At 30.5% G+C, this 25,523-nt stretch overlaps 1 protein-coding gene and 1 long non-coding RNA gene across 2 annotated transcripts in view; one reads left to right on the forward strand and one right to left on the reverse strand.

Moving 5' to 3' along the window:
- The first annotated feature begins 3,993 nt into the window (after positions 1-3,993).
- Positions 3,994-25,523, forward strand: part of LOC134708142 (nuclear hormone receptor FTZ-F1-like) — a 42,550-nt gene continuing 21,020 nt past the window's right edge. Inside the window, exons 1-2 of the mRNA XM_063568455.1 lie at positions 3,994-4,024; positions 6,231-6,341. Coding sequence (XP_063424525.1) covers positions 6,242-6,341 — 100 coding nt within the window. The 5' untranslated portion in view covers positions 3,994-4,024; positions 6,231-6,241. The remainder of the gene's footprint in view (positions 4,025-6,230; positions 6,342-25,523) is intronic.
- On the reverse strand, positions 16,575-18,202 carry LOC134705453 (uncharacterized). Its single transcript, XR_010105569.1, has 2 exons — positions 18,072-18,202; positions 16,575-17,458 (listed from the first exon to the last, which is right to left on the reverse strand). It is a non-coding gene; the product is annotated as an uncharacterized LOC134705453 (long non-coding RNA).

Genomic DNA, 25,523 nt, shown 5'->3' on the forward strand with positions numbered 1-25,523 from the left:
TATCATCAGCAAGTAACGGTTTATCAAACAGATAAAAAAAAATATATATATCGAAATGAATTGCGCACAAAAACAAATGTGAACTTAGATGCTCTGTAATGATCAGCAAATCTGGCTTTGCTCGTGACGCCATTCTACTCTCCTTGTTAGAATACGTTGATATTTTCATATAGTAGTTTATGTCAATATATCTTCTCTAACCATAAGACATTACACAATTTATAAACCTTGGGTCAGGTTAATTCTCTAATCCGAATATATGTCCATAAACGAAGGTTTGGAATTTAACATATTTTTTTTTCGGAATAACTATGATTCAATTTATATATTGATGTTCGTATACATTTAATACCAGAAACTCGGTTTTCGGAATTGGTGTTTTAATCATTTACAAGAACGATGTATGCACGGTATGACTACATCAACATTACTCCTATAAAGATAGAAACATAAATGTTCAGAGTATGTTCTTCACATTTTCTTCTGCTTCAAAACTATACTTAACTTATTTTTCATTTCTTTTAATCAGTTTATACTGTCCCGATCAAAGACAAATGTTTTGACACGGTTACTATTTAATATCGACAATACCATTTCCAAAAATTATGTTTTATGTGTCTCTGATTCCATTTCATTTCATCTTAAATATTTTATGTTCTTTATTTTACTGTGATATTTAACAGTGTAAAACTTAGCATATGTTGTACAATTTCAATTGAAACTTTTGAATTTTTTAATTGATTTGTATGTTCACTGCGTTTGCACTACGGTGTTTTGTCAGACATTTGTCGATTTCGACGATATCTTTTGTACCAAATGAACAGCTGATACAGGTTTCTTTATATGAAATTTAATTTCTCTTTGCTCTCCTGTAGTTGATTTAGATTCTCATTCATTCGACATTTATTTAAAAATTATCTGCATGATTTGTTTGCTTTTTGCGATTTCTAATGAGACAACCAACTACTGGACAACAAATTGACTTTAATGTTAACATCTCTTTGTCTCCCTGTAGTCTCCAATAGAAAGCAAAACTTATACCAGCATGACAACATGTCAAATATTTTTTAAAAGGAACATGACTTTGTGTAAAACTTTAAAATAAAAACAAATATGACAGACAGCAGCAACACTCAACAGTTGAATGATAGAGATCCAGTGTAGGGACATTCACATTGATGATCTCAAGGGATATGACAGTTAAACTGGACCTTACATATAGTGCAAATTGTTTATTACCAAAAGATGATTTCCAGAGGTGGTACGGATACCAATCCTCGTCTGGTTAATGGTTTTCTGAGGGTTAAGGATTGCAACCCTCGGATTGTTCTGGATTTCCGTATGTGTATGGATTGCAACATTCGTATTGGTCAGGATGTAAGAAGGTACGAATCTCATGATAAATTAAAACGTGGAAAGGAAAACATGAATGCTGGGATAAATTGAACATCTCCAGGGTAGTTATTTGATGAAGTTTAACCCATGTCCGTCTGTTTTATCATGGTGAAGTTTGATTTTTCCTTTAAAAACAGGATTCCATCCAAAACAGTTACCGGGATCATTCTATTTATTGTAGGATATTTTCCGCCCTGGAATTTCGCTTTAAAAGGGAGACAAACACTTTATGTGTAATGTTTTTTTATTTGGCTCTCGAAGTATGTTTGGAGTTATGAAATTGAGAATCGAAATGTTGAATATGGATAAGGGGACAACAACCTGACAAAAGAGCATACAGCAGCCGAAGTCCACCAATAGGTCTTCAATGCAGCAAGAAATTTCCGCATTCGGAGGCGTACTTCAGCCTAAACAAAAATGTATACTAGTTCAGTGATAATTGACATTATACTTAACTCCAAAATATACACAAGAAATTGAAATTAAAAATCATACAAGACCAACAAAGGCCAGAGGCTCTTGACTTTGTACAGGTGCAAATATTGCAGCGGGTTAAACATGTGGGTTTTTTTTAAATATCAACCATTCCACACTACCACTAGCCAATGTAGAAAAACCAAACACACACCGATACGCTCGAGTAAAACTCAGTTCAAAAGAAGTTCTAGTCCGATGACACATTAATTAACAAAGGACTACTAGCATTTACTGACATAACATAGATACTATGTTGCTGTAAGAAAGTACTAGTGTGACTTTATTCGGTTTAAATCAAGATGCTAAATAATAATTCTTTTAATGAAAACAATTATTTCATTTTTTAGGGTATTCGAAGACAATGCTGACGGTCATAAAAAAAAATCCCACCTTTGTTTTTTTTAATACAAAACCGAAAGAAACAAAACGCATACCAGTATATCGACAAAAATATTAAATATATTAAGAAATATAACAAAAACTGTTTCCTCGGTTGTCCACTTTACATCACTATGGTTATGATATCATTTTTAAAAACTTTATTAATTATGTATGTGTTTTTTCATGTTCGTCATTAATGTGTCATTCATATTTAACCTCAGAATGTATATAATATGTGTCATTAATATAAACATCAACTCTAGCGTTAATGAAAATAATATTTATATAATTGATGCAATTATTTGTTGAAAATTTTACAAATCATTCGAATATGTATCTTTTTCTACTCCAATGCTTTGATGAGTTAAGTTTGACAAAAAAAAAATTCTTATTGGTTTTAATGCCCTTTAACTTTACTGAGTATGCCTTCCAACTTGCAGATTGCAGTCGTTTGAACTTATCATACGCCTGGTAATTTGGCTGCGGAGGATTAAATAAACAGTATGACTGGATCGTGTTAAAAAGATATATATGTTTTAAGTGATTTATACGAAATTCCCCTTAATTCCTCCCTTAATTGGTTGCTCTTTCAATTTAAACTGAGTTTTTATATCATTTTCTGCATAAGACTAAGTCAGAAATAAGACAGTTGTTTTCCATTTGTTTGACATGTATGACCTTTTAGTTTTGCCATTTGATAAAGGACTTTTAATTTTGATTTTTAATTGGAGTTCGGTATTTTTGTTATTTAACTTTTTTATTACTTATCTTTTTTAATGTATTAAGTGTTTTCTGGTATCAATCAAGTGAAACTCTTTTTTTTCAAATTGATAGTTTATAAATCATATAATTATATATAAACTATGGTTATATATCCATGCATCAAATATGACTTTATATTTCTTACTCAATTTGTTTCAATGTTTTATTGTCCTTAGTACAATAGTACATAATGCTTTATTTCAAAAACACTACGTCACATTAACGAAGCAACAGGTGAATACATACAAAATACAAGCACATACATCAAATAAATAAAGAAAACAACTTAAAAATGAAATCCAGGCTCCTTTTATTTTAAAAAGAGGGATTAAAAAAAGAGTATAAATGTGGTAGTATTGAAAAAAAATATCTACAGAAAACCAAAAGACGAACATTCTTCAAACAAATATCGCGTAATCTGAAATTAGTATTTTACGTTCATAATAATGACCATTAACGTTTGTAAATGATTTTTTTTTTCAGAGAAAAAAAACTAACGTCAGTAACGAAAGAGCTTCTGGGTGAGATAACAAAAAGTTTAACAAACTTTATGAAGATCTGCTTCGTTAAAGATGATTTAATTAGCTTCAAAAGAATAAATAAGATCTCTGTAAAACCATTACCCTTTAAATTGTGAAATTGAATAATGGATAGAAAGAGAAAAGAGAGTGTCGCTCGTCTTATAATGTATGTTATGGTTGAAGTTTAAAGCTTTAAATATGCATTGACTGAACGTTAACACTCAATTACCCATGTCATCACTGGCATATCATTTCAAACGGTTTTATTATTTAGTCAACTTGTAGGAACTCGGTGGAGCATATCTTTAGATGATGTGAGGGGTGGGCACAGATTGATGTCACTTTTGTTCTATTTTGTCAATATCTTGTATTGAATAGTCACCATGTTTTCATTGGATAAAATTACAATCAGTATTTACAAAACGTATTTGCGTAAAAATTAAATATCACTCAACGACACGAGGTTCTAGTTTGAGCCTCTAGAATAAGTAAGTAGTCATGTTACATTTTGCAAAATAACGTTGAATTGATATTTGTTTATTTCATTTGAGGTGTTATTTTTAGAAACGACAACTTAAATCCGAGCTTTTAATGTTAGTTAAATTAACTCATTTTTCGAAATAAAATCTTTTTGATAATAAAATTAAGATATTATCAAACTTGTAGCAATAGCAGTTTAATGATGTTCAAGTTTCGTTTATTCATTTTGAATATACAAAGCAAGATTAAAAGAACAACTATATAGATACAATGTTGAATAAATGTTGGAATGTTGATAGAAAAGTATTTTTTCGTAGAGACTAACATTTATAACAACGGAGTGTGCCTTTCATCATGTATTGATAGTTTGCATTATTCATTTTCTGTTTGTTTCATTGTCTTTTAAACTACACTAAGCAATGACAACTTGTGCATCACGTTTATAGCATATTTGCAAATATCACTTAATAGTGTGAGTGTCTTATGTATACTGAATGCAAATAAAAATAATGGACATCTTTTGATTTTTGTTCATGTTCTTATAATGCACATAAGATAGTTTCGGTCGCTGGGGGTTGGGTATTGAAATTGGTCTTATTCTATAACTACTGTACGTTATATTGAAATAAAAATCTGCCATTTGCCTCGTCTCATTATATTTTTTAGATGAAATGTAAACTCACTTTAAAAAACTTTCCGAAATACTAAGGATTTTTCACCTCCTTAACAGCTAACATCATCAATGTTTGAAAAAAACTTTTCGAATTTTATTTTACCTTTTATTATTTTTATATTCGAGCGTCACCAATGAGCCTTGTGTAGAAGAAAACATATTTGGCATACAAAATTGTAAGCCTGCATGGTATCTAGGATAAGTTTAATTAAAGTGACAAACCTTCTCATATAGACGAAACACTGACTGATAAGTATAGCGGCTTACAATATAAAATGTATATTTGATTATTACTATAAAAAATAAATATAATGTATATGTTTTAGGTATTGTTTTTTTTTAGATATATTATATAATGTTTAATAGCCGTCTATTACAGATACTTACAAAAAACCTTCCAATTTCAAACAATTTGAACTTACGATTCATTATAGGTCTATTATATTAGATTTTATATAAGATGTAAGTCGGAATTAAACAGATATTAATGCTAATACGGTATATAATAACAATATTGTGTATTGAATTTTTTGGTACTTGTAATTTCGATATCTTTTATAACGTTATTATAGTGATGAGTAAAATATTTTACTTTTTTTCATTGTATTTTTTTGTGTACTTTTTTTTATTGGTCAATGTTTTTTTATTTAGATAATTTGAGGATTGCGATATAAAAATCGAATACGGTTAGACCTGTCACATCTATGAAGGCCTATTTGTCATAATCAAGAAATTGTTCAGCTGCTGTCTTATTCTATATTTTTATTTTGGCAGAATTCAATGTATTCTTACTTTTCTAAGACAATTAAGTGTTTGACCAATTATACAGACACCTTTATAATGTTAAAGTATGTGGATAGCCCATTTGAATGTCGTTTACTTGATATTTTCATTTGGTAGCTGTCTCCTTGAGGTAAACCCCACATATCTTTTGATATCACATGATATGAAAACATAACAATTGTATCATTTTTCATATGGACAAAATTATTTCAATCAACTTATAATATTCATCAGCTTAATTTAAATAACAGTAATGCTAATTCTATAAATAGTTCGAACAAACAAATTAATGTAATCTTCCACAATCTGTGACAACAATGGATGCAAAAAATAAATAGGACCAGTTACCACCACTTGGCATTTTGCATTCATATAGACTTTAAATTTATTTTCAAACGGAAATCGACCAAAAAATATCAGTCAATGAAAACTGTGATTTTTTTTTCTAACGGTCACTTTATAGGCTTGAAAACTTCTATAACACGAACAAAGACTACATAAAAACAGTTATTCGAGAAAAATGAAAATGCAGAAATTTTTTCGACCCATCTTCTAGCGTACCAAATTGCAAGTTTTTTAGACGCTAACATTTTGCATCAGTTAAATCTCCCCTGATTTATCATGTGACTCTGTGACATCGTATGTCTATTTCACACGTTTCTAAAATTCGTCTAACAAATTAGCACCTTTCAAAGTCAATAAAAAGACAAGAACTGACCAATTTCCCACAGTGTATTTGAATGTTTTCTTTTCAACAGCAGCCGATAATATGCCGGAATATTTGACGAATTATCCCATGACGTCATTGACACTGGATGCTATAGCGTGCAAAGAAGAAGACGCGGTCGTAGTCGACTACATTCTCAAAGGTACTAGTTACATTTTTACTTCTATACTTTAACTGTTACATAACATACGACTGTCAACCACATGTGTAGCAAACTTGATTGATGACATGTTTGACAATTTGAGCTGTACCGATAATAGTAACTCACCGTTAGCTCTATATAGACATAATTGCTGAATTCTTACCCTAAGATTTATTAGGATCGGCTAAATACGTTTTCGAAACTTCTTATTTTTCAACCCAATATATGTATAGAAAACTTAGTCAGTATTAGTTTTTATTCTTAAGATATGTTTTTCCCCTTTGATCCTAAATTAATAGTTACAAATCCTTGACAGTCATGGTTTTGGGATATGAGCTTCCTGGAAAACACAAATAACAGTGCTACAAACACAACATAGAAAATCATAAAATGAGTAACATAATCCCAACAAAATAAGGGGCTAACTAATGTGCTCCGAAAAAGTAGACATATCCTAATCCAGAATTTGTCAGGATTTGTCGGCTTCTCCCTTCTTTTTTAGAGTTAAGATTGTTTTGTAAGACTTTTTAAATGTTATATGTAAGACATCAATATTTTATTAGGTATAACAAAAAAAATTGCCAAAATTCAGCTCTGCCAGAAATATCACTTGTAAATGATTTGCTGTGGTTTTCAATTGTAAAAGGGAAGGTATTGAATTCTACTGATTGTTTCAATTTATCAAAAATTGTTTAAACAATCGGTTCAATTACAGGTCATTTATTATTTGTACGACGCTATACGTATTTTTAAGAGACATTTAATTGCCTTGAAACAAGAACACTTTATTAAAATGAAAATCTTAATGTTAGTATTCTCTGAAATTGTAAAACATTTTTTTATAATACTTTTTCTCAATTAAAAAAAATGTGATCGGTCTGATGTGACTCATGCGTGTGCTTTAATCATAAAAGTGTTCTAAATTGTTCCAAATTTTTTTCGAAAGAATGGGGTGGGGGATAAAATGCGTTATCAAGTATTGCTAACGTTTTAAGACCTAAAGTTAACAATTTAAACAATTCAAATATAAAAAAAAATCTACTAGATATTGACAGCAAAAATTATTTCTTGATTAAAATCTTGAAGTGTCTTTACAGACCACATAATGATACAAGAAATTAATGGATCTATGAATGTATGCATATGTGTACTCTTTTGGAAAATGTCAACAAATTTAGATACTTAGTAACAACGTCTTCAAATTAACTCATCATATATACCAGGTTTTGAAAGCGTTTCTCAAAACAAGGTTCAACCCACATTTTTTACTTAAAATGTACTGTACCATGGGCATTGTTATATTATAGTTCGTTTCTGTGTGTGTTACATTTTAGTGTTGCGTTTCTGTTGTGTCGTAGTTCTCCTCTTACATTTGATGTGTTTCCCAAGGTTTTAGTTTGTAACCCGTTTTTTTTTCTAAATCAATTTATGATTTTCGGACGGTGGTATACTACTGTTGCCTTTGTTTCTCCAATATCAAGAGTACTAATAAACAACATCCAAATCATATTAAGTACAGGTAATTACTATTGAATTATTTTGACCTTTCCTTTTTTGTCTCATACGGCGAGACATATCAAAAGTGCATGATAATTTCCAATGTGATAACTAACAGTTAGTTACTTCCGCTTGTTTTTAATAAAGGGATTATAATAATAAGATGATAGAGTAAATATGTATAATAAATTAAACATGCGTTGGTCAAGTTTTGACGCGAAAACAATAATACGACAACAATTAATTTTCAGAATTGATAAAATTGAAAATATATTCACGACTACTTTTAATCTGAGTTATTAAGCATACAATTTTGTGTGCATAAAAAAAACTTTATTCTACATCCTTTTGTACTATCATATGATTTAACTTCGTCAGGAATAATCAGAACTACAAGTAGCGATCAAATTACAATCGCTTAACATATCAACAAAATCCTTTTAATGTCTATAGAATTTGGAATCCAAGTTTCGCAAATATTTAAAAATAAAAAAAGATAGAATGTTTGAATATTCATGATCATTTACAGTTAGGGTAGCGAATTTACTATCAGTTCCGCAAATGTACAGTAAGTGCAGCAAATTTGCTACTTAGTGAATGATAGCATTCGTAACAATCATATTTTTGTTCAATCTTATCAGGAAATCTTAGAACTAATGCAGTTTTTTAAATCCTAGGAAAATTAAGGGGGGGGGGGTTAAAAAAATATAACATTCAATAAATGTTATTCTTCTTTTGGTTGCATTTCTTCCTTTGAACACATATGTTAATTGTGTCCGGCAAAATATAACTTCCACAAATTGAAAACCAAAATTGAGAAAAACCATTGAATATTAAAATATTTGGAAAGCATGATACAGTACATTTTTTATTATGGCTTGTTTTATATTTCGTTTAAATATTTGGTTATTTATACCAACGCAGTATACATCATAGCCCAACAAACAAAACTTTAATTGTTTCCATAAAATGAGAATAAAATAGTGAAGAATAAAGTGTTGAAATGAAACGAGTTCGCCTAAAAATAGATATGTTCTTATAAGCTTTTTGTTCTGACTTATTTTATTTAAGAGCACTATAATGTCAATTCTAATTTCATGTTCAAGCGTCATATTGTTATGTAATAATATGTAAATAGCAGTCGTTTATTTACTGCTGTATTACATCATTAACTATAAAAATTATGTTAGCATATTTATCCATAAAATATAATTGTTTGCAAAAAAGCCTATTTATCTGTTTGTACGAATTATCTGATAATAATTATGCCTGTTGGTGTTCTAATATTTAATGGCCGTTCAACAAATTGTAGAATGATAATTGCTTGATTTATATGTTCGAACTTCTAAAATTCTGCAAAACCATGAAACAAAAATCAATATCATTTCAATAACTAAAAATTGAGATGTTTTGTTAAATATGATTGCCTTTTAGTTGACGTTTTATTCCAATGATCAAAGTTCTTTAGTAACTGGTCTCCGTCATATTATGTAACGCCAGTGACAGATTTATTTCATTATTTTATACTAAAATTGTCATTTAAATCCGCACTTCAAACATAGATGGGCTGTATTCACCATAAAGATATCGCCTGGATATAATACATTCAATGATTGATGGCACTATACGGTTTTGCCGTTCTAACATAATAACTTTTTAATTTCAATAACTATTAAGTGGAATTTGATCACAATTTTAACAAGCATTTGGTTTAATTTTTTTGATTAGCACATTTTTGTTTTCATACATTAAATCAACGAAGAAACGCTACAATTAGAAACGTTAACAGTTCCATTTCATTTAGTGTGTTCAATGTGAAAAGATTTTCCTTTAAATTGCGAGTTATAATAAAGATCCTTCTACCTAATCATACGTTTTCGAATATCTAAATCGTGAAGTTCTTTTACTTGACTTATCCGGTTCTCTAGGCCAGGTTAGCTTTTCAATCCTGTTTGTTTACGTCCTCATTTTGCCATACGGACTTTATATACAGGAGGGATAAGCTCCTAATACAAATAATGCTCCAACATAGTTTTGAGGTAGTACGACTGAAATTGACATTGCAAATTATCTTTTTGATTTTTAATTGACATCAAGATTTTCAGATCATAAATTATTTTTTAATATTTTGCCCTAGTTATTGATATTTTGTATTAAGGCACACCATCTGTAGAATCTTTTAGAAACCAGTATACTTGGAGGAATCACCACAAAATATCTTTGCCTGAATGAGTTTGCAATCTATTAATAAAGTCATGTAGTACAATAGGCTTACATTTACTATGCCAAACGCGGGTTTCGGCTTTATAAGACTCATCAGTAGAGTATTGGTAAAAAATCAAACAAAATGTGCAAAATCGGACTGAGCCATCATCCATGCTTTGGTAAGAAGGCATAAGTGTGATTATATCGTTTCAAATTATAAACTATTTTCAAAATAATTAATGGGTATTCTTCTCTATCAAACAATTTCCACAAATTTTAACATTTGAATATGTTAATGTATCTTGCGCCTTCCCTTGTCCCATTACGAAGTTAATTTGAAAAAATAAACGTTTATATTGTTTGAAATTTGACTTCTGACAGGATAGATTGCCCTTAATAATGGCAATACCACATCGTTAATCATATCATAGTTGATGGAACTGATTTCATACATCATAATTAATTCCATACAATTTACAAAAAATCATAAAATTATGAAAGTGCGGAACGATATTAAATTCTCATTACTAATATCATCACAAATGACAAAGCTCTACGTCACTATGATTGAACATGCAATAAATAATCACAAATTTACATATATTATCTAGGGTTTAACTGACAGCGAATAGACATACCCGACGTTCATTTGCAATCTCATAAAGAATCATTTGCCTATCTTATCCGAGTGTCAATTTTCAGGTTATCAACTTCTAAATCGTAATAGAAATAGCGTCAAAAGTCTTTCATTAATTCAATTTATGCCTAGTTTGTCTTATTGCAAGTTAAAAAGAATGTTAAAGGAGTTCCTAATGTCTATTTTTCACTTAAAAAATAAAAGTACAACTACAAAATAATATATGTACGAAAACACGCATTTGTTTATGTTTGTCTGAAACAGATTGTATATCACAATTATGAAAAAACACAGATTTAAATGGTTACAAAGTTTGTTATAATTGGACAAAGTTTACTTTTATTATCAAAGGTTCCGGTTAAATGAATAAGAATTCCGACCACCATTTACTCACTTGTCAGTAGACTTATTTGTTTCACATTTAGTGCCGAAGTTTTTAGACATTCGATCACAGGAAAATTGCATTATTATCTGATGTTTGTATTTCACTAGTACCATTGTAAATTTTAACTAAAACAGAAATTGACTACTCGCTAAATAGCAATGTGTTATGCTAAAAAGCATGTTGCTGCAAAATGACACATTAACTTACAATTTTTAATCCAATTAAAATGTGGACATTATTCTTTTTTTAATCGATATCAATAAAGAACAGAAAGTACCATAATAACACATGCTAACAACACAATGATATATACTCGCTGTTTTGCTATATGATACATGTATACAAAAATAATGAAAGCATATTTCAACATGGAAATGACATTATTGAAGTTCGATTGAATAGTCTAGTCGGGTCTTGAATGAAAGGCGTTCTACGAGCTTAAGATATCAAATAACCGTTCGTTTACTCACTTGTATCGAATGACATAGTGAAACGCTTTTCATCAACTTTTAAACGCAGAATTGATTACTCAAAAGACACCTATCAGATCGATATATTATAACCAGTGAACTAAAATGAAAATATTTGTTAAAAGTTTTGGCCATGTATTGATAAAAAATAAAACTGTTAAACCTTAGATTAACATTGTACATATTACTTAGTAACGCTTTATTCATTAAATTGAAATTGAAAATAATATATGAAAAAAAAATTTCAATCTTTTGTCACTACCTACAACAGAACGAACAATTTGTCGTTTGATTACTGTGGGCGAATGTCCAAGCTGTAATAGGTATTACATTACAGTTAATTCATGATAGGATTCGAAAACTCTCAACAAATCTTCGACTTTTGTCTTTCAAACAGTCCGTTCAGAATTCATATCATATTTAACTGTAGATAAACTAATATCATATAATTATGTACGCCAGACGCGCATTTCGTCTTCGACTACAAAAGATTCATCAGTGAATCGAAAAGGTAAATGATCTATCATTATGTTCAAAATCATTTTGATGAATCGAAGACCAAAAATAATATGTTCCCAACCATATGTGTGTTGACCGACTTTCATTGTCCATATGCAGCCTTGTGTTTATTGATCTCCTAACAGTAGGCTACTATCTAAATAGTAAATATTATTTTATTGGGTAAATAATGCAACAATGCAAATCATTTCTTAAATCAGAAGACAAGTTTAGATAAAAATTATAATTTAAACTAAAAAAAGTAGCATGCCAACAGCTTGACAATATGACACATAAGACGCTAATATTTTCTTTAAAAATTAATAAGCATTGACGTAGAAGATAGAATAGATATTGGGTCGGTCAATAATTCTTTAGATAGTTGTCCCATCAATAACTCTTGTCTGATTTTAGCAAATTTTTATATTTAGGTTCGACATTCAAAAAATAACAATTGTTGATATATCCATTCACAAGTATTGCCGGGAGCCTTTATAGTTAACTATGCTGTGTGCATGTTATGCATTGTTGAAATTCGTACACAGCCTTTTAGTTAATAATTCATAAGTTCGCTGTTGTCTTCTTGGTAATCATATCACAATTTCGTGATGGTTTTGTTTTTCACTTCAGTGTTTCTTTTTCGTTGTTTTCCTCTTATAGTTGATGTGTTTCTCTTGGTTTTAGTTTGTGACCCGAATTTGTTTTCTCTCTATCGATTTATGACTTTCGAACAGCTGAAAACTACTGTTGCCCTTTTCCCCCTCAGTGTAACTGTCTAGTCAATGTTTGATATTCAATATATTTTCATGCAGTTTTTTGGTTCAAATTTTGTCATCAGACTTGGAAAGTCCTCCATAAAGTCCTTTGCAAATCTTGGGGGTAAGTTTGATATTCTTTAACAACAGCATTTGCATTTATAATTCATCAAAGATAAAAATGAGAGCGAATATATATTTCCCCCGTATTGCCCATTTTTTTTAATCTCATACTCGCAAAGCAACATATTTAGCGATATTTGATATGACAATTATACCAATTTTTTTTTATGTATGAAGACTTTATCTTGCACAGTTAAAAATTAGACATCTGATAACTCGAAACCATCTGCCACAGATCTTCCTCCTCATAATACGACAAGTCAAATGCTGGTTTTCCTAACACAAAGTCAGAGCAAAGCCAAATTATACATAGGAAAGAACTGGGTTGTAATTTGCGGTTTTTAAAAATGATTGTAAAATGATGTAATAGAAATTATTTTTATCCCAGTTCATGGAGTCACGACGTTATGTATCTTATATGAAACAGTTTAATTATCATGATACGCAAAACCCCGTAATTTCAATTAAGATTTATGCAATTACAAAAAAAAATATAAATATAATGAACAAAGGAGAGGTTAGACCTTTGTTTACACTCAATTTTTAAGAAGGAAATATATAGAATACTGTTTGATATAAACCTTATGTCTCTTCCTTTCCCTATTCCATGTATATAAATAGCTATTATTTTAGGGTTGATTTTATCATTATAATAACTGTTTTTTTTTATTCTGATATTCTTCCCTATATTAAAATTACAAATATATTGAACCCTATCAGATTTTAGATTTTATATATAAAAAATTTAAAACTATAATTAGAAACCTTTCTTAAAGTAGACTTTAGAAAGATAAAAACAGCAGTTAAAAATTAGTTTTTTATCTTTAAAATTACATTCTATTGACATGATGTCTTGATAACAATCTGCTGATTAATTATGTTGATTAGTAGACCATCAAGTGCGCTTGCTTTGTGTTAACTATAACATACACTACAGGCGACGAAAACTAGTAACCCAATATACGAAAGGGAAACAAAAGTTGGAAGAGATCTTCATTCTGATACTGTTGACATCTTAGATGTTATTGTTTTTCAAATAATGATGAAAACAAGAGATTTAAGAAAATGAAAGTCTTGAAAGTCATGAAAACAATGAGTATCCGGGCAAAATGTATACAACCTCCGACAAAGCTTTTAAAAAGTCACAAAAATCTGAACTCCGAAGGAAAATTCAAAACGGAAAGTCCCTAATCAAATGGCAAAATCAAAAGATACAACACATGTAAAATTTAAAGTCAATTCAACGCAAATATGTAATATTTAGTTGATTCCGCCTTTATGTTAGTGAAAAATTCTTTTTTTAATGTACATACGTTTACTGTTGAACATCAGTTAATACTATTTTAAACCAAATAAATACATTTACTGACATGTATATGTACACTTGCTGGCATGTTGTTCATGTTTAAGTATTAAGCTTATTGGTTTAATATTTAAAAAAATATGTCAATACGCTTTTTCGATATGTGATTTTATGTGTAAAGAAAGACTTGTGTTCTAAAATACTTTTTACGAAGTAAAGTAACCGGTGTAATAGATTAAATCAATATTTGCTTTTTCATCTATATTTATTATTTTGTAAGATATAACCAGTATTCAAGATTCAAAATAACAAGCCGTACTTCCTTTTAAGTTTTAATTACTTATAATAATGTTGTAGGGTCTGTGACCCATATTTGTAAAAATAGTTTAAAAGAGAATAAAGAAAGTGTTTTGTATTGACAGCCGGGAAGCCAGTGACGCAGGAGAGTTCCTCTAGACGTTTTTGATCACGTGATTTAGACGTAAACAAAATGACGTTTTTGATCTGCAAAATCGGGAATGAATTTTCCGTTTTTTCTCTTCATGTGTTGATTCTATGTTGGTATTGAAGCTTCACAATGTTTAATATGAACAATGTTTATCTCCGTTTTAAGCGATTCCGCTCAGAATTCACAATGTGACGTAAAAATGATGTCCTGACAAAAGTTGAATCAGTATTTTCCGGCGTTGACACCCTAGAAAATAGTTATTTATTCCCTTAAATCGTGATATGCTGGTCGTATTTCATTTATTTTCAGTAGAAAAATTATTACAGATTGTGTTTATGTTAATAAAAGACGGATATTTGTTCAGGGATGAAAATGTGTCAGTTATCAGTGCCAGTCCTAGAGTCAGAATTTGACTCGAAGCGGTAGAAATCCAGGTCTTCGTAACACCTCTGGATTTTCCCTAATACTCGTGAGAAAAATACGTTTCCTTAATGATGCCCGAAATGAAAAAAATATTATTCCTTTCTTAAATTTCTTTCAATATAATAACCTTCTATGGCGTATTGTTACATATTTGGCACTGCACAGTTACTCAAAATTTAATTGGGACAACTGTTGGTATTTAATTTTCCTTTTAAAGCAAGACATTTGGACACAACCAGTTTTAAAAAATTATAAGAATATTATAATTTTTATTAATTCCATATTTTTAGTACAAATACACACATGGTGTTTTTTTTTATTGTTTATTTGTTCTTATATCAAATTCACAATCAGTATCAACTATGCCCAGGCTAAGAATTTGAACACATGCATATTGATTTCCCAACTCTCTGATATTCAAGTTGTGTTTTTTGTGTTCTGTCATGTTGTACATATTATGTGTGTGTGTGAGAGGGGGTGGTGCTGTGAAATTAATCTGTCATTTGAATATGTTTTTTTTTCTATGCTTGCATGTACAGCAATATTTGGTTAGTAAATATAAATAATATTATGAAGATCTAGGAAATATCTTCTCAGGAACAACCTTTTTATTGAGGTTCTTTTTAATGTAGAAAAATTCCAGCAGCTCACATTCTTTTCTTTGTCTCAGCCAAAATCAACCATTTAGTAGTCTTAAGAGCAGACAATAGTAGGCAGAACCTTTAGAGCTACCATGTAAATATTTACTCATAAATCATGACAGATTTTACATACAACATTGACATTAATTATCTTGAATGTCATATAACATACTAGTTAACCAAACAGAAGCCAGTGAGTCTCTTTTGAAATCCAGTTTTGTACTGTCTAGTTATAGGCATCAATTGAATAATGTCTTGTATTATGATAAGATTTGCAAGACTTTGGTCTGTTATAGCTAATCATATGGTAGGGGTTTTGCTTATTGTTGAAGGCAGTTCAGTGGCCTTCCTTTTTTTACTGCTCATCATTTGGTCTCTGGTGGAATTTTTTTTCAATGGCAATCATACCACATTCACCTTCATCTATAAAAATGATGGAAATAGTAAAAAGTTCTTCTTATGATAGACCAAATATTTGTTTCTTCACAATTCCTTTTATTTCACCAAAAAAGACTGAATTACCAGAAATGTTTCTTTTATAGAACAAAAGAAATTCTAGGAGACACAAACTATGGTTTATGATTAAAATATATCAAATACAGCAATAGTTCACATCCATTAATGAGCAGGTTACAATTGATTTTTCCAATCTTAAAATAAAGAAGGAGAAAAAAGCAGCCAATACTTTTTAAACCAATTTCAAAGTCTTAATATCTACCAGGTAGCTGAGATTAACTTCAATTGTCATATAAAGTTGGTGTGTACTCATTTTCTAATCACTGCTGGATATTTATTAAATATACATGTATGTATTGATGCATACACAAAAGAAAACAAGAATGAGAATATCTGATGAACAATTTATTGAACTACAAGAACATTGTAAATTGAAACACATGGTACTATACACATCTTATACAACTTGCCACATATTCAGAAGATCACATTAAAAGCACCAAATATCTGTTGGACCAAATAAGAGGTTTATTATTATTCGAATAAAACACCAAAAAAGGTATGTTGTCCTGTTTCAGCAAATTCTTTTTGAAAAGAAAATTGATGATCTGCCAGATCTGGTCACAAATGTATACATGTATGATGTATGAAAAGAAGATTATTACATCAATAAATAATGAACTGGTAATATTCACAAAAAAAGACTGAATGACCAGCATTCACAGTAGGTACTAAAGGTGCAATACCAACTTTCCCAAGACGATACAAAATGACCAGCATTCACACATAGAGGTACTAAAGGTGCAATACCAACTTTCCCAAGACGATACAGAATGACAAGCATTCACAAATAAGACAACACAAAATATTACCTGAATCATTAAAACATGAAATAATAATGACATGTAATAAGCACATCTTTCTAAGTAAACACATGTTTGTGCTAACTATACTAAACATTCAATCTTTAAAAACTTCTCTCCTTTGAACTTTTCAAAGAATATCTTGTAATGTATTGTACTAAACTTTTTCACAATTATTTTTTTGAGCACATTTGAACCTCTTCAGATTTTTATTAATTTAATTTTGTCTCTCAGAGATGATTATCCAAGAATTTAAAATTTTTTTTTTTAAAGTGGCAAATTACATAAACATATAGAGAAAAATACTATGCAAGATATCATATATCTTATTTTTGATTAAAATGTTCATTCACTATCCATGGAAAATCCTTCAAAGACAGCAAACCAATATCTCTATATTCCAATTCACTTACCTAAAATAAAAAGAAAAAAACACATTTTATAACTTTTTGCAAGGCAAGCATCAATATGCCCCTCTTATTATCATAGCATGCAGACAAATATAATAAACTGCTTAGCTTTCATAACTTTTTCATTTTAAATCAAACAACTCCATCAGTTTTTTTTGCTCAAAATTAGCTTCATAAAAGTAAAAGTTACACAAGTTGTAAAACCTAGTAACTAATATACATATTTATATACAAACAATGATATTCAATTGCAAGAAATAACAATTCAATCCTTTTAAAATTATATATTTACAAGGCCTTATTTTGTTAACAAGTTAGAAAACTCTCAGATCTTTAGTCCATTCAATTCATATAATAAGTAAATGTGTACTTCTAATCAATATTGTTAAAACTAAAAGTTGCTAGTCAAATTATTTGTGAAATTGCATTAATCTTTGTACTGATTAACATGATTAAGTCCACATTCAAATATATTTGAATGTTATATGTTGCTATTAATAGGCAACTGATAATTCACATTGTTGATATACTTTGCCGTGAAAATTAGCGATAACATATTTTACTGTATTTTCAAACTCCTGTATCTGCCCTTTCCATTTTTATATAATATACATACCTTTATTATCTGTACATCCAACATAAAATTTTCTCAAACCAGTATTTACAGATCTGAAACTTGTACAAAGCATAAAGCAAATTAGTGAAGACAATTGTTCTTGATCATTTGTGGTACAAACATAATAACAGAAAAATATCTATGATAATAGATGATGCTATCTGAAAAAAAAGGCATAAAAAACATGTACATTACAGATCTAGCATTATACATAAGTATTTGCTAATCTCCTTTGGTGTCTAGTTAAAATAAACATCAAAAACAGCCATTCAATAGTCCTATTAAAAGAAATACATGTATAGTGATTATAATTAATGCAGTTCTTTCCAATAGCTCAAATTTTAAGAGTTATCTCTCTTTGATAAGATTTCAATATATCAAGCCCCAATATACCTGAAATGAACAAGACCAATACGACTAATGAATATTAATAAAATCAAAAAAATATCAGTGAATATTATCAATTTACATGAAAGTTATATACAAAAATATAAAAAAAACATAACACTTTAATCCTAAACATTATATACACAAAGTTTTATCAAATTATTTCATACAAATGCAGTTAGATAACTGAATCAAATAATATTGACAAGCAAGATTTCAAGACTTGCAAATTTTTTATCAAATTTAGGTTCAAGGCTTCTCTAATGAAACATTCTTTCAAAATAGAAGTGTTATTTTCAGTAAAAGCATTGGTTAGATATAGATTATTTTGACAGAAACCCACCAATGCAAATTTCAAGAACATCAAAAACTAAATATGCAGAACATTAAAAGAATACCTATTACAATATTTCAAGCTTGATTCCACTTTTCATCTGAAAGCACTGTGTCTGTGATAAACTGAACAGATTTGCCATGAAAAACATTCATCAAAGTATTTTTGTCTGAAAAGGAATAAAAATTAAATCTCTTCAGTACTGAAAAGCCAATAATCATCTGTTTGATCAAGTTCCTCTACTAATCCATCTAATTCAGGTTGTTCAACCTCAACTGGATCTTCAAACTCTTCTGTGTCATCTAAAATGACATCATCATCAAGGTCAATAGACATATCTAGTACTTGATCTCCACTACCTGGAACATTAAAACAGTTTACACATTTACAACCTGGACCACAAAAACCATCACAGTTTTCATTTTGTGCCTTTCTACATTTACACCTATTTGTTTTGCATCCAGTCTTACATCCACACCCTTTAGTATACCATTCTACAGTTTTCTCGACTTTCTGAAAATTTAAAACAGTGTCCCAAACAATTTCTAATCTATTATCAGTGATTTGCCATCCACATTTTGACAAATCAGGTAGTGCATGGGTATTGCTGGTGCTCTGACTCCAATAATCAAACACCCAGCAACACCGCATCCAGTGTAGTTTGAGGGCTTCATGGTTTGGCATCATTTCCACTTCAGTGACCACTCTTTCCCACAGCTTTTCTCTGATAGCTGAAATAAAAGATAAATGTTTTTCATGTAAGTCCCCCTCTGAAATAGAATCAAATAATGATTTAGGGGTAGAATAAGGCTGAAATGCAGCACGATGTTTACTAAAATAAACAGAACATATCAACCTGTAAAATGAATAAAGGCCATTATTACCCTGAACATCTGAAAAGCTTCCATTTCCCACAATGAAAGAGGCATGCTTTCTAAATACATCAAAAAATGTCTTTTTACCACAACCTCTGAAATATGACACAAAATCACATCCACTATAGATAAAAAGTAACTGCATACATATCAAAACACTGTCAATTCCCTGTAAAAGCGAATCATTTAAAGTAATACACTTTACCAGTTTGTCCATGGAAAGAAATGAATTGTTGTATGGTGAATCTCTCAACTGCACATATACAGTTTTATTCAAAGCAGGTACAAGTGGCAAACCTATAAAAAATACATCAGTATCAGGGCTGTAGATTATGACTTGATCTGCTGTTGTTACTGATGCATGTAACCATACTCTAGTGTCTGCCTCTTCATGATTGCCAGATGCCAAGTCATAATCTACCACCTGACCCTTTAATATGGAAATTGCTCTGTCTTTTCTGTCATCGTCGAATCCTCCAGCTGTAACAAAACAACATTGGTTAGTAGAGAAATAAGTCAATGAAAGAGATAAAAAATATTCAGACAAAAAGTTAACCAAAAGTCGCTTTTGATGCCGAACTGCAATAAAATTTCTCCAGTTTGATAGCGATGGGGTGTCAGAGGAAATACATGTACGTACCACTGGTTCCTGTACAACTGTATTCCTTCGTGTTCTTTCAATGTCTTTTGGGCTCACACCATTCCTATTTGGATCATCAAACAGTAAATGAACCTCATTTGCTGTATATTGATTATAATACTTTATAATCCATCTATTAAAAAGAAAATCACCATAATCACCAAAGGTCTGGTGTGAGGCAAGTGGACTGGTATTAATAATAAACATACCATCAATAATGACAGTAGTTTTACTTGATACTGGAGCCTTAGGAACCTGTAATAAAAAAGCATCAGAATAAATATTTTTAAAGACATTAGCTGCAGTGGCTTTTTGACCCTTTTCTGGAATTCCTTCTGCATCGCACAAAGCACGAGGTAACTGTAAAAACTGGTCTAAATCTTTGACTGCATTACCACTATGCTTTGAAAAAGCAATTTTTTTTCTTAAACAAGAAATCACTGTATTTTGATCTTTAATTTCTTTCTTTTGCTTGTGAATAGTTATTTTAATAGGGGCAAAAGTTTTTAAATTTCTTCTTTTTCTTGAGGGAGGCTTTCCTGCAGTTTCATAAGTCCTAAATAAAAAGCATTTCAAATAGTTAGCCATGTCTTCCTCGCCATACTTTCTGTAATTTATCAAACTGTCAGTTTGTTCATGATCAGTTTCAGTTCTAGTAAAAATATGGTGTAAATGTTCATTACAGTTTATGTCAAACAGAGATGATGTTTCTAAATTGCACATGTATTCACAAACTGTTTTTTCTGCATTTTTAACATAAGACATTGTACCTTCTCTCTGGTATAAACCTTCTTCTCTTTCAAGTTGTAATTCTGATTTAAGGTTGTGCAATGTCTTTGCTCGGTAAGGTAAATAAAAAGTGAGGTTAGCTAAAGAAGACTGGCTGAAAGAGTTTAGAGCATTTTTTGACTTTAAATTAATCTCCATTTCATGTGCTTCATCTAATGCTACAGAATACAAATGTTTACCTGAAATTGAAACTGAGAAGCAGCCAGCTGTAAAATGTTGAATAACAGGTTCTGGAAAGGTGTGGAGATCAGCAAGATGGTATGGTATTAGTCTCTGATAATTTTGCCTATCAAAAGCATGAAATAGACAAGTAATTTTTTTCAGCGAAACATTGCGCAAGTGCCAGTTTCTACTACGTATGGAGAAGAACAAACCAAGATAAGCCATAAAATCTAAATGTACAAAATTGTCCCAAAAGGCAAAAGTTTGGTTGACTGAGGAGTTCTCATGACGCCAAGTTTTATATTCTTCTAATAATTCATCTGTAAATAAAGCAAAAATCTCCTTTTTTTTCTCACATACCTTCTCCCAGACATCAGGTTTACAAACCTCATCTTCTTCTTCATCTAATGACATATCTGAAATAATATTTAGTATTAAATCTGAAATTTGAATATCATAAGGTGATTCACATGATTTGTATTCAAAAAAGGATTTCACTTGATGTCTCATAACTGCTTCCCAAGCTTGTATAAAAAACCTATGAGTTACAGCAAACTTGCTACACTCAGTTAAAACTTTTAATGTAGCTCCATGATGATGTTTAGTAGCAAGTTGCTTTAATCCTGCATCAAAATAAATCTTTACAAATATGGGAAGGACATTTTTTAAAATATGCCAATCCCCAGGGTAGGCAAGTACCCAATCCATTTGTTCCCCATATTCAGATTTCAGTTTGATCAAATGATCGTAACTCTTTCCATCACCTACAACAATAACATAATTTGTTAACTGACCAACTTGAAATTTATCATATAAAATATTCAAAACCTTTAATACTGTATCTTTGCTATCTGCTGTTTCGTCCAATATGGCCACTGATGAAAAATCTGATTTTTCAGTGGATTCAACAGGAATAGAAAAAAAGGTTTTAATACCTGGTAAAACAATATTTTCTTTCTTAAAAAAGTTTTTAGAAAATCCATATTTAGTAATACTTCTATAAAATTCATCCCATGCTGAAATCTCTGCAGCTGTTTCTTCTAAATCTGATGGTGACATGTCAGAAAACTTGTTTTGCTTTTTAACAGGTGGTAGTCCAAATTTGTCTTCTGGATTGACAAGTTTCTGAATAATTCCTTTTTCCAGTTTACGGTCTCTGGAATTGGGAACTTCAGATATGTCATGTTCAATGTTAGTCTGATTAACATGATTAAGATTAGAAATCAGATTAGAGTCATCAAACATATTAATTTTTTGACTGGGCTTTGGAACCACAGTCTGTATTGTGGTTCCATGAAAGCCACTTCTATCTTTTCCAGCACATACTACAGAGTAAGCCTGGTTTTTATCAAGATTGTCAAATGAGGCTACAATAAAACTATCTGATAAAATATACCTCTGTTTTTGTTCCAACTCTCTACACCTGTTAGTGATGTACCTTCTAAGAGAGTCCTTAGAGATACCAGCCCCTAATCTAGCATTAATAGAAAGAAATGTACTTGATGAATTAGAAAATTTGTCAGCTATGTCTGTACATAACAAATGCAAAGGTTGCACACACTGAGAATTCTGTAAATGAAAAATACAACTCAAAATGTACAAACGTGGCATCATTCTGAAAATATTAAAAAGAGGTTCAGAATAATGCGAACTCCAAGTAAACTGTGACTTCTTCAGTACTTTCTCTTCATTATCTGTAGAACAAATTCGAAAAATAAAATTCCATAATATAGGGGGGATTTTCAAAATTTCATCTTTACAATTAAAATTGTCTATGTCAGGAAGTCCGTCCATCTTGATTTTATCTGAAACATATATTTTGACATAATTTTTTAAGATTTTTACAGCATCTTCTAGACTTTGCTCTTGTTTGTTTTTTCTATTTTCCTCTGATACAGTAGAAGCCATTTTTTCTGCTTGGATAATGCTTTCTTTATTTAATCTTTTATTCTCTTCAATGCATTTACTATTTTCAACAACAAGTGTATGTAAACAAGCAAATATATCAGTACCATTCCTATATATCATCCTCCCTAAATTTTTCTTGTTTGGCACATAATATGCTAGGGCTCTGCCAAGGCACGACTTTAACATGGTAAATAACCACTGTGGACGATGAAAAACCTTCTGCTCAACACATAAGCCTAATTTGTTTGCATTTTTGTGTAAAATACATTTGTACTGCTCAAATAAATTTGGTAAAAGCAAGGCTTTTTCTTCTACAAAAGAATTTATTACAGATTCTAGGACAGACCTGAAAGAAAATATATCTATATTTTCTGATGTAACCTTTTCAGTGTCTATAAAGGTAAAATTTTCCAAACAATTGAATAAGTATTCAGTGGTTTTGGACAACTGGTCCTCTGCAGCATCTGATCTAGAAAATGAATTAAAATTATTGTAACAATATGGACAACAAATTAAATTTTCCACATGCATATCAAAGTTAAAGTAACGAGAAAATAGCTCCCGTTTATCCTCACTGACAGTTTTAAATGAACCAGTATTTTTTCCAGAAAATTTATCACAGACTATACATTGTACAACAGTTAAGTTAATACATTTGTTTAATTTATTATAATGGGAATGACAAAGATGAGAAAAAAAGGTATCACTGGTACTGTATTCTGGAAACTGTGTATGGATAGAAACTGAAAAAGCTTTATCAAAAACTGGAACATTGATTTCAGTGTAATGATGAATATCTGAACTAGTACACTCTTCAGCATCTGCAAAATTGGACAAAAAACATTTATCAGTTTCAGTACATATTTTTTTAAATGGGGAAACCTCTGGTTCAGTGACAGTGTGGGAATCATTCTGTTGTCTGGAAAAAGCTTTTTTTAACTTGCCCTCACATTTTCTGCATATGCAGTCTAAATCAGAAAGTTTATAACTTAAAGAAACAAAATTGGTAAAATCTGGCAAGTCACTCGCTTTCTGAATTAAATGAATATATCTATTTGATACATGATCATTGTTACAATAGGCACATGGTCCTGGTCTTCTCTCTGGGTGCAATTTACTACAACTGCTACGACCAGACATGGTTATGGGTAAATGAAGAAAGTCATCAAAACATATATGCAACCAAAAAAAACAGATGAACAAATAAAAAGTATTCCTAAATGTAAATAGGATCATTAGTCAGCAGAACCTGTGCCACTCTAATATAGAAAGTCAAAAATACATCAGATAATCTGTACATCGTGCTTTCATGTGTTAGAAAGGAACAAATCACTGAATTGAAAAAAATATTAGTGAGGAGCTGGTCTGAAATACTGAAAATTCACATTAACTTTTTATCAAGTTCGTCCCCTCACGGCCTCAGCCACGGGTTTGTGGGGTAACCTCGCTAATAAATGGGTAAGGGAATGTTTTTTGTTGTCTTAAAACATCTAAAAATAATAATATATTATATATTTATCTTAAGGTAAACTGTATCTGTAAGGAAACCTATAAAAACGGTGTTATAAATGGTTCAAAACGGGTGCAATAATGGAAAATATCTGTAATCTTGAAACTGCTTTCTGAAGGTGAAATTGCGGAAGCTGGGGATGAATGCTGGGTAGTTTTGAGGTTTCCCTGATGCATTTATATATAATTCATTTATTTTTAGCATCTACCATTTGATTGGTTTAGGGGGATGCAAGTGTGCCAGTTAAATTTAGGTTGGGTTTTTACCCGCCATAAATTTAGACACAGAAGTCAAAGGAAAATTGACTCGAGAAAACGACTTGAATTTCAATGTTTTCCAAAACAAATAACATTTCAGCTGTGCAGTCTGGTTTCTGTGACATTTATCTTTAAAAAAAACACGTACAAACAGGCACGATTACAAGGTAGTAACGTGTAATCATCGTATTACCGACTGTTGACGCTAGCGAGAGATTTGTTTTGTTTTCGAAACAGCGCCACCTATAAGATAATTGCCGATTATCTCCACTTTGCCCGCGAATTTTGACATCCAATGATCTGATTGATCGATTCGTTCCGTGGCTTCCCGGCTGTTGATATATCAATTATCAGTGTATAATACAGGGTATCCCTTTTGCTCTTTACAAAATACAATTTCAATTGCTCTTCTTTTCTACTCTTTGGCACACATAAAAGTGAAGTAGGCGTGGTTTAAGTGTTATCAATTTTTTCGCCAAAAGGTTTGTAAAAACATCAGAGAGAGACCACCAGCAACAGTTCAAAAGGGTTAGTATATCGTGTGTTCAAGTGTTACCACTTGTACTTAAAATCCTCTATTCCAACTACAC

Source organism: Mytilus trossulus, chromosome 2 (genome assembly GCF_036588685.1).
Source record: "Mytilus trossulus isolate FHL-02 chromosome 2, PNRI_Mtr1.1.1.hap1, whole genome shotgun sequence".
Classification (NCBI taxonomy): Eukaryota; Metazoa; Mollusca; class Bivalvia; order Mytilida; family Mytilidae; genus Mytilus; species Mytilus trossulus.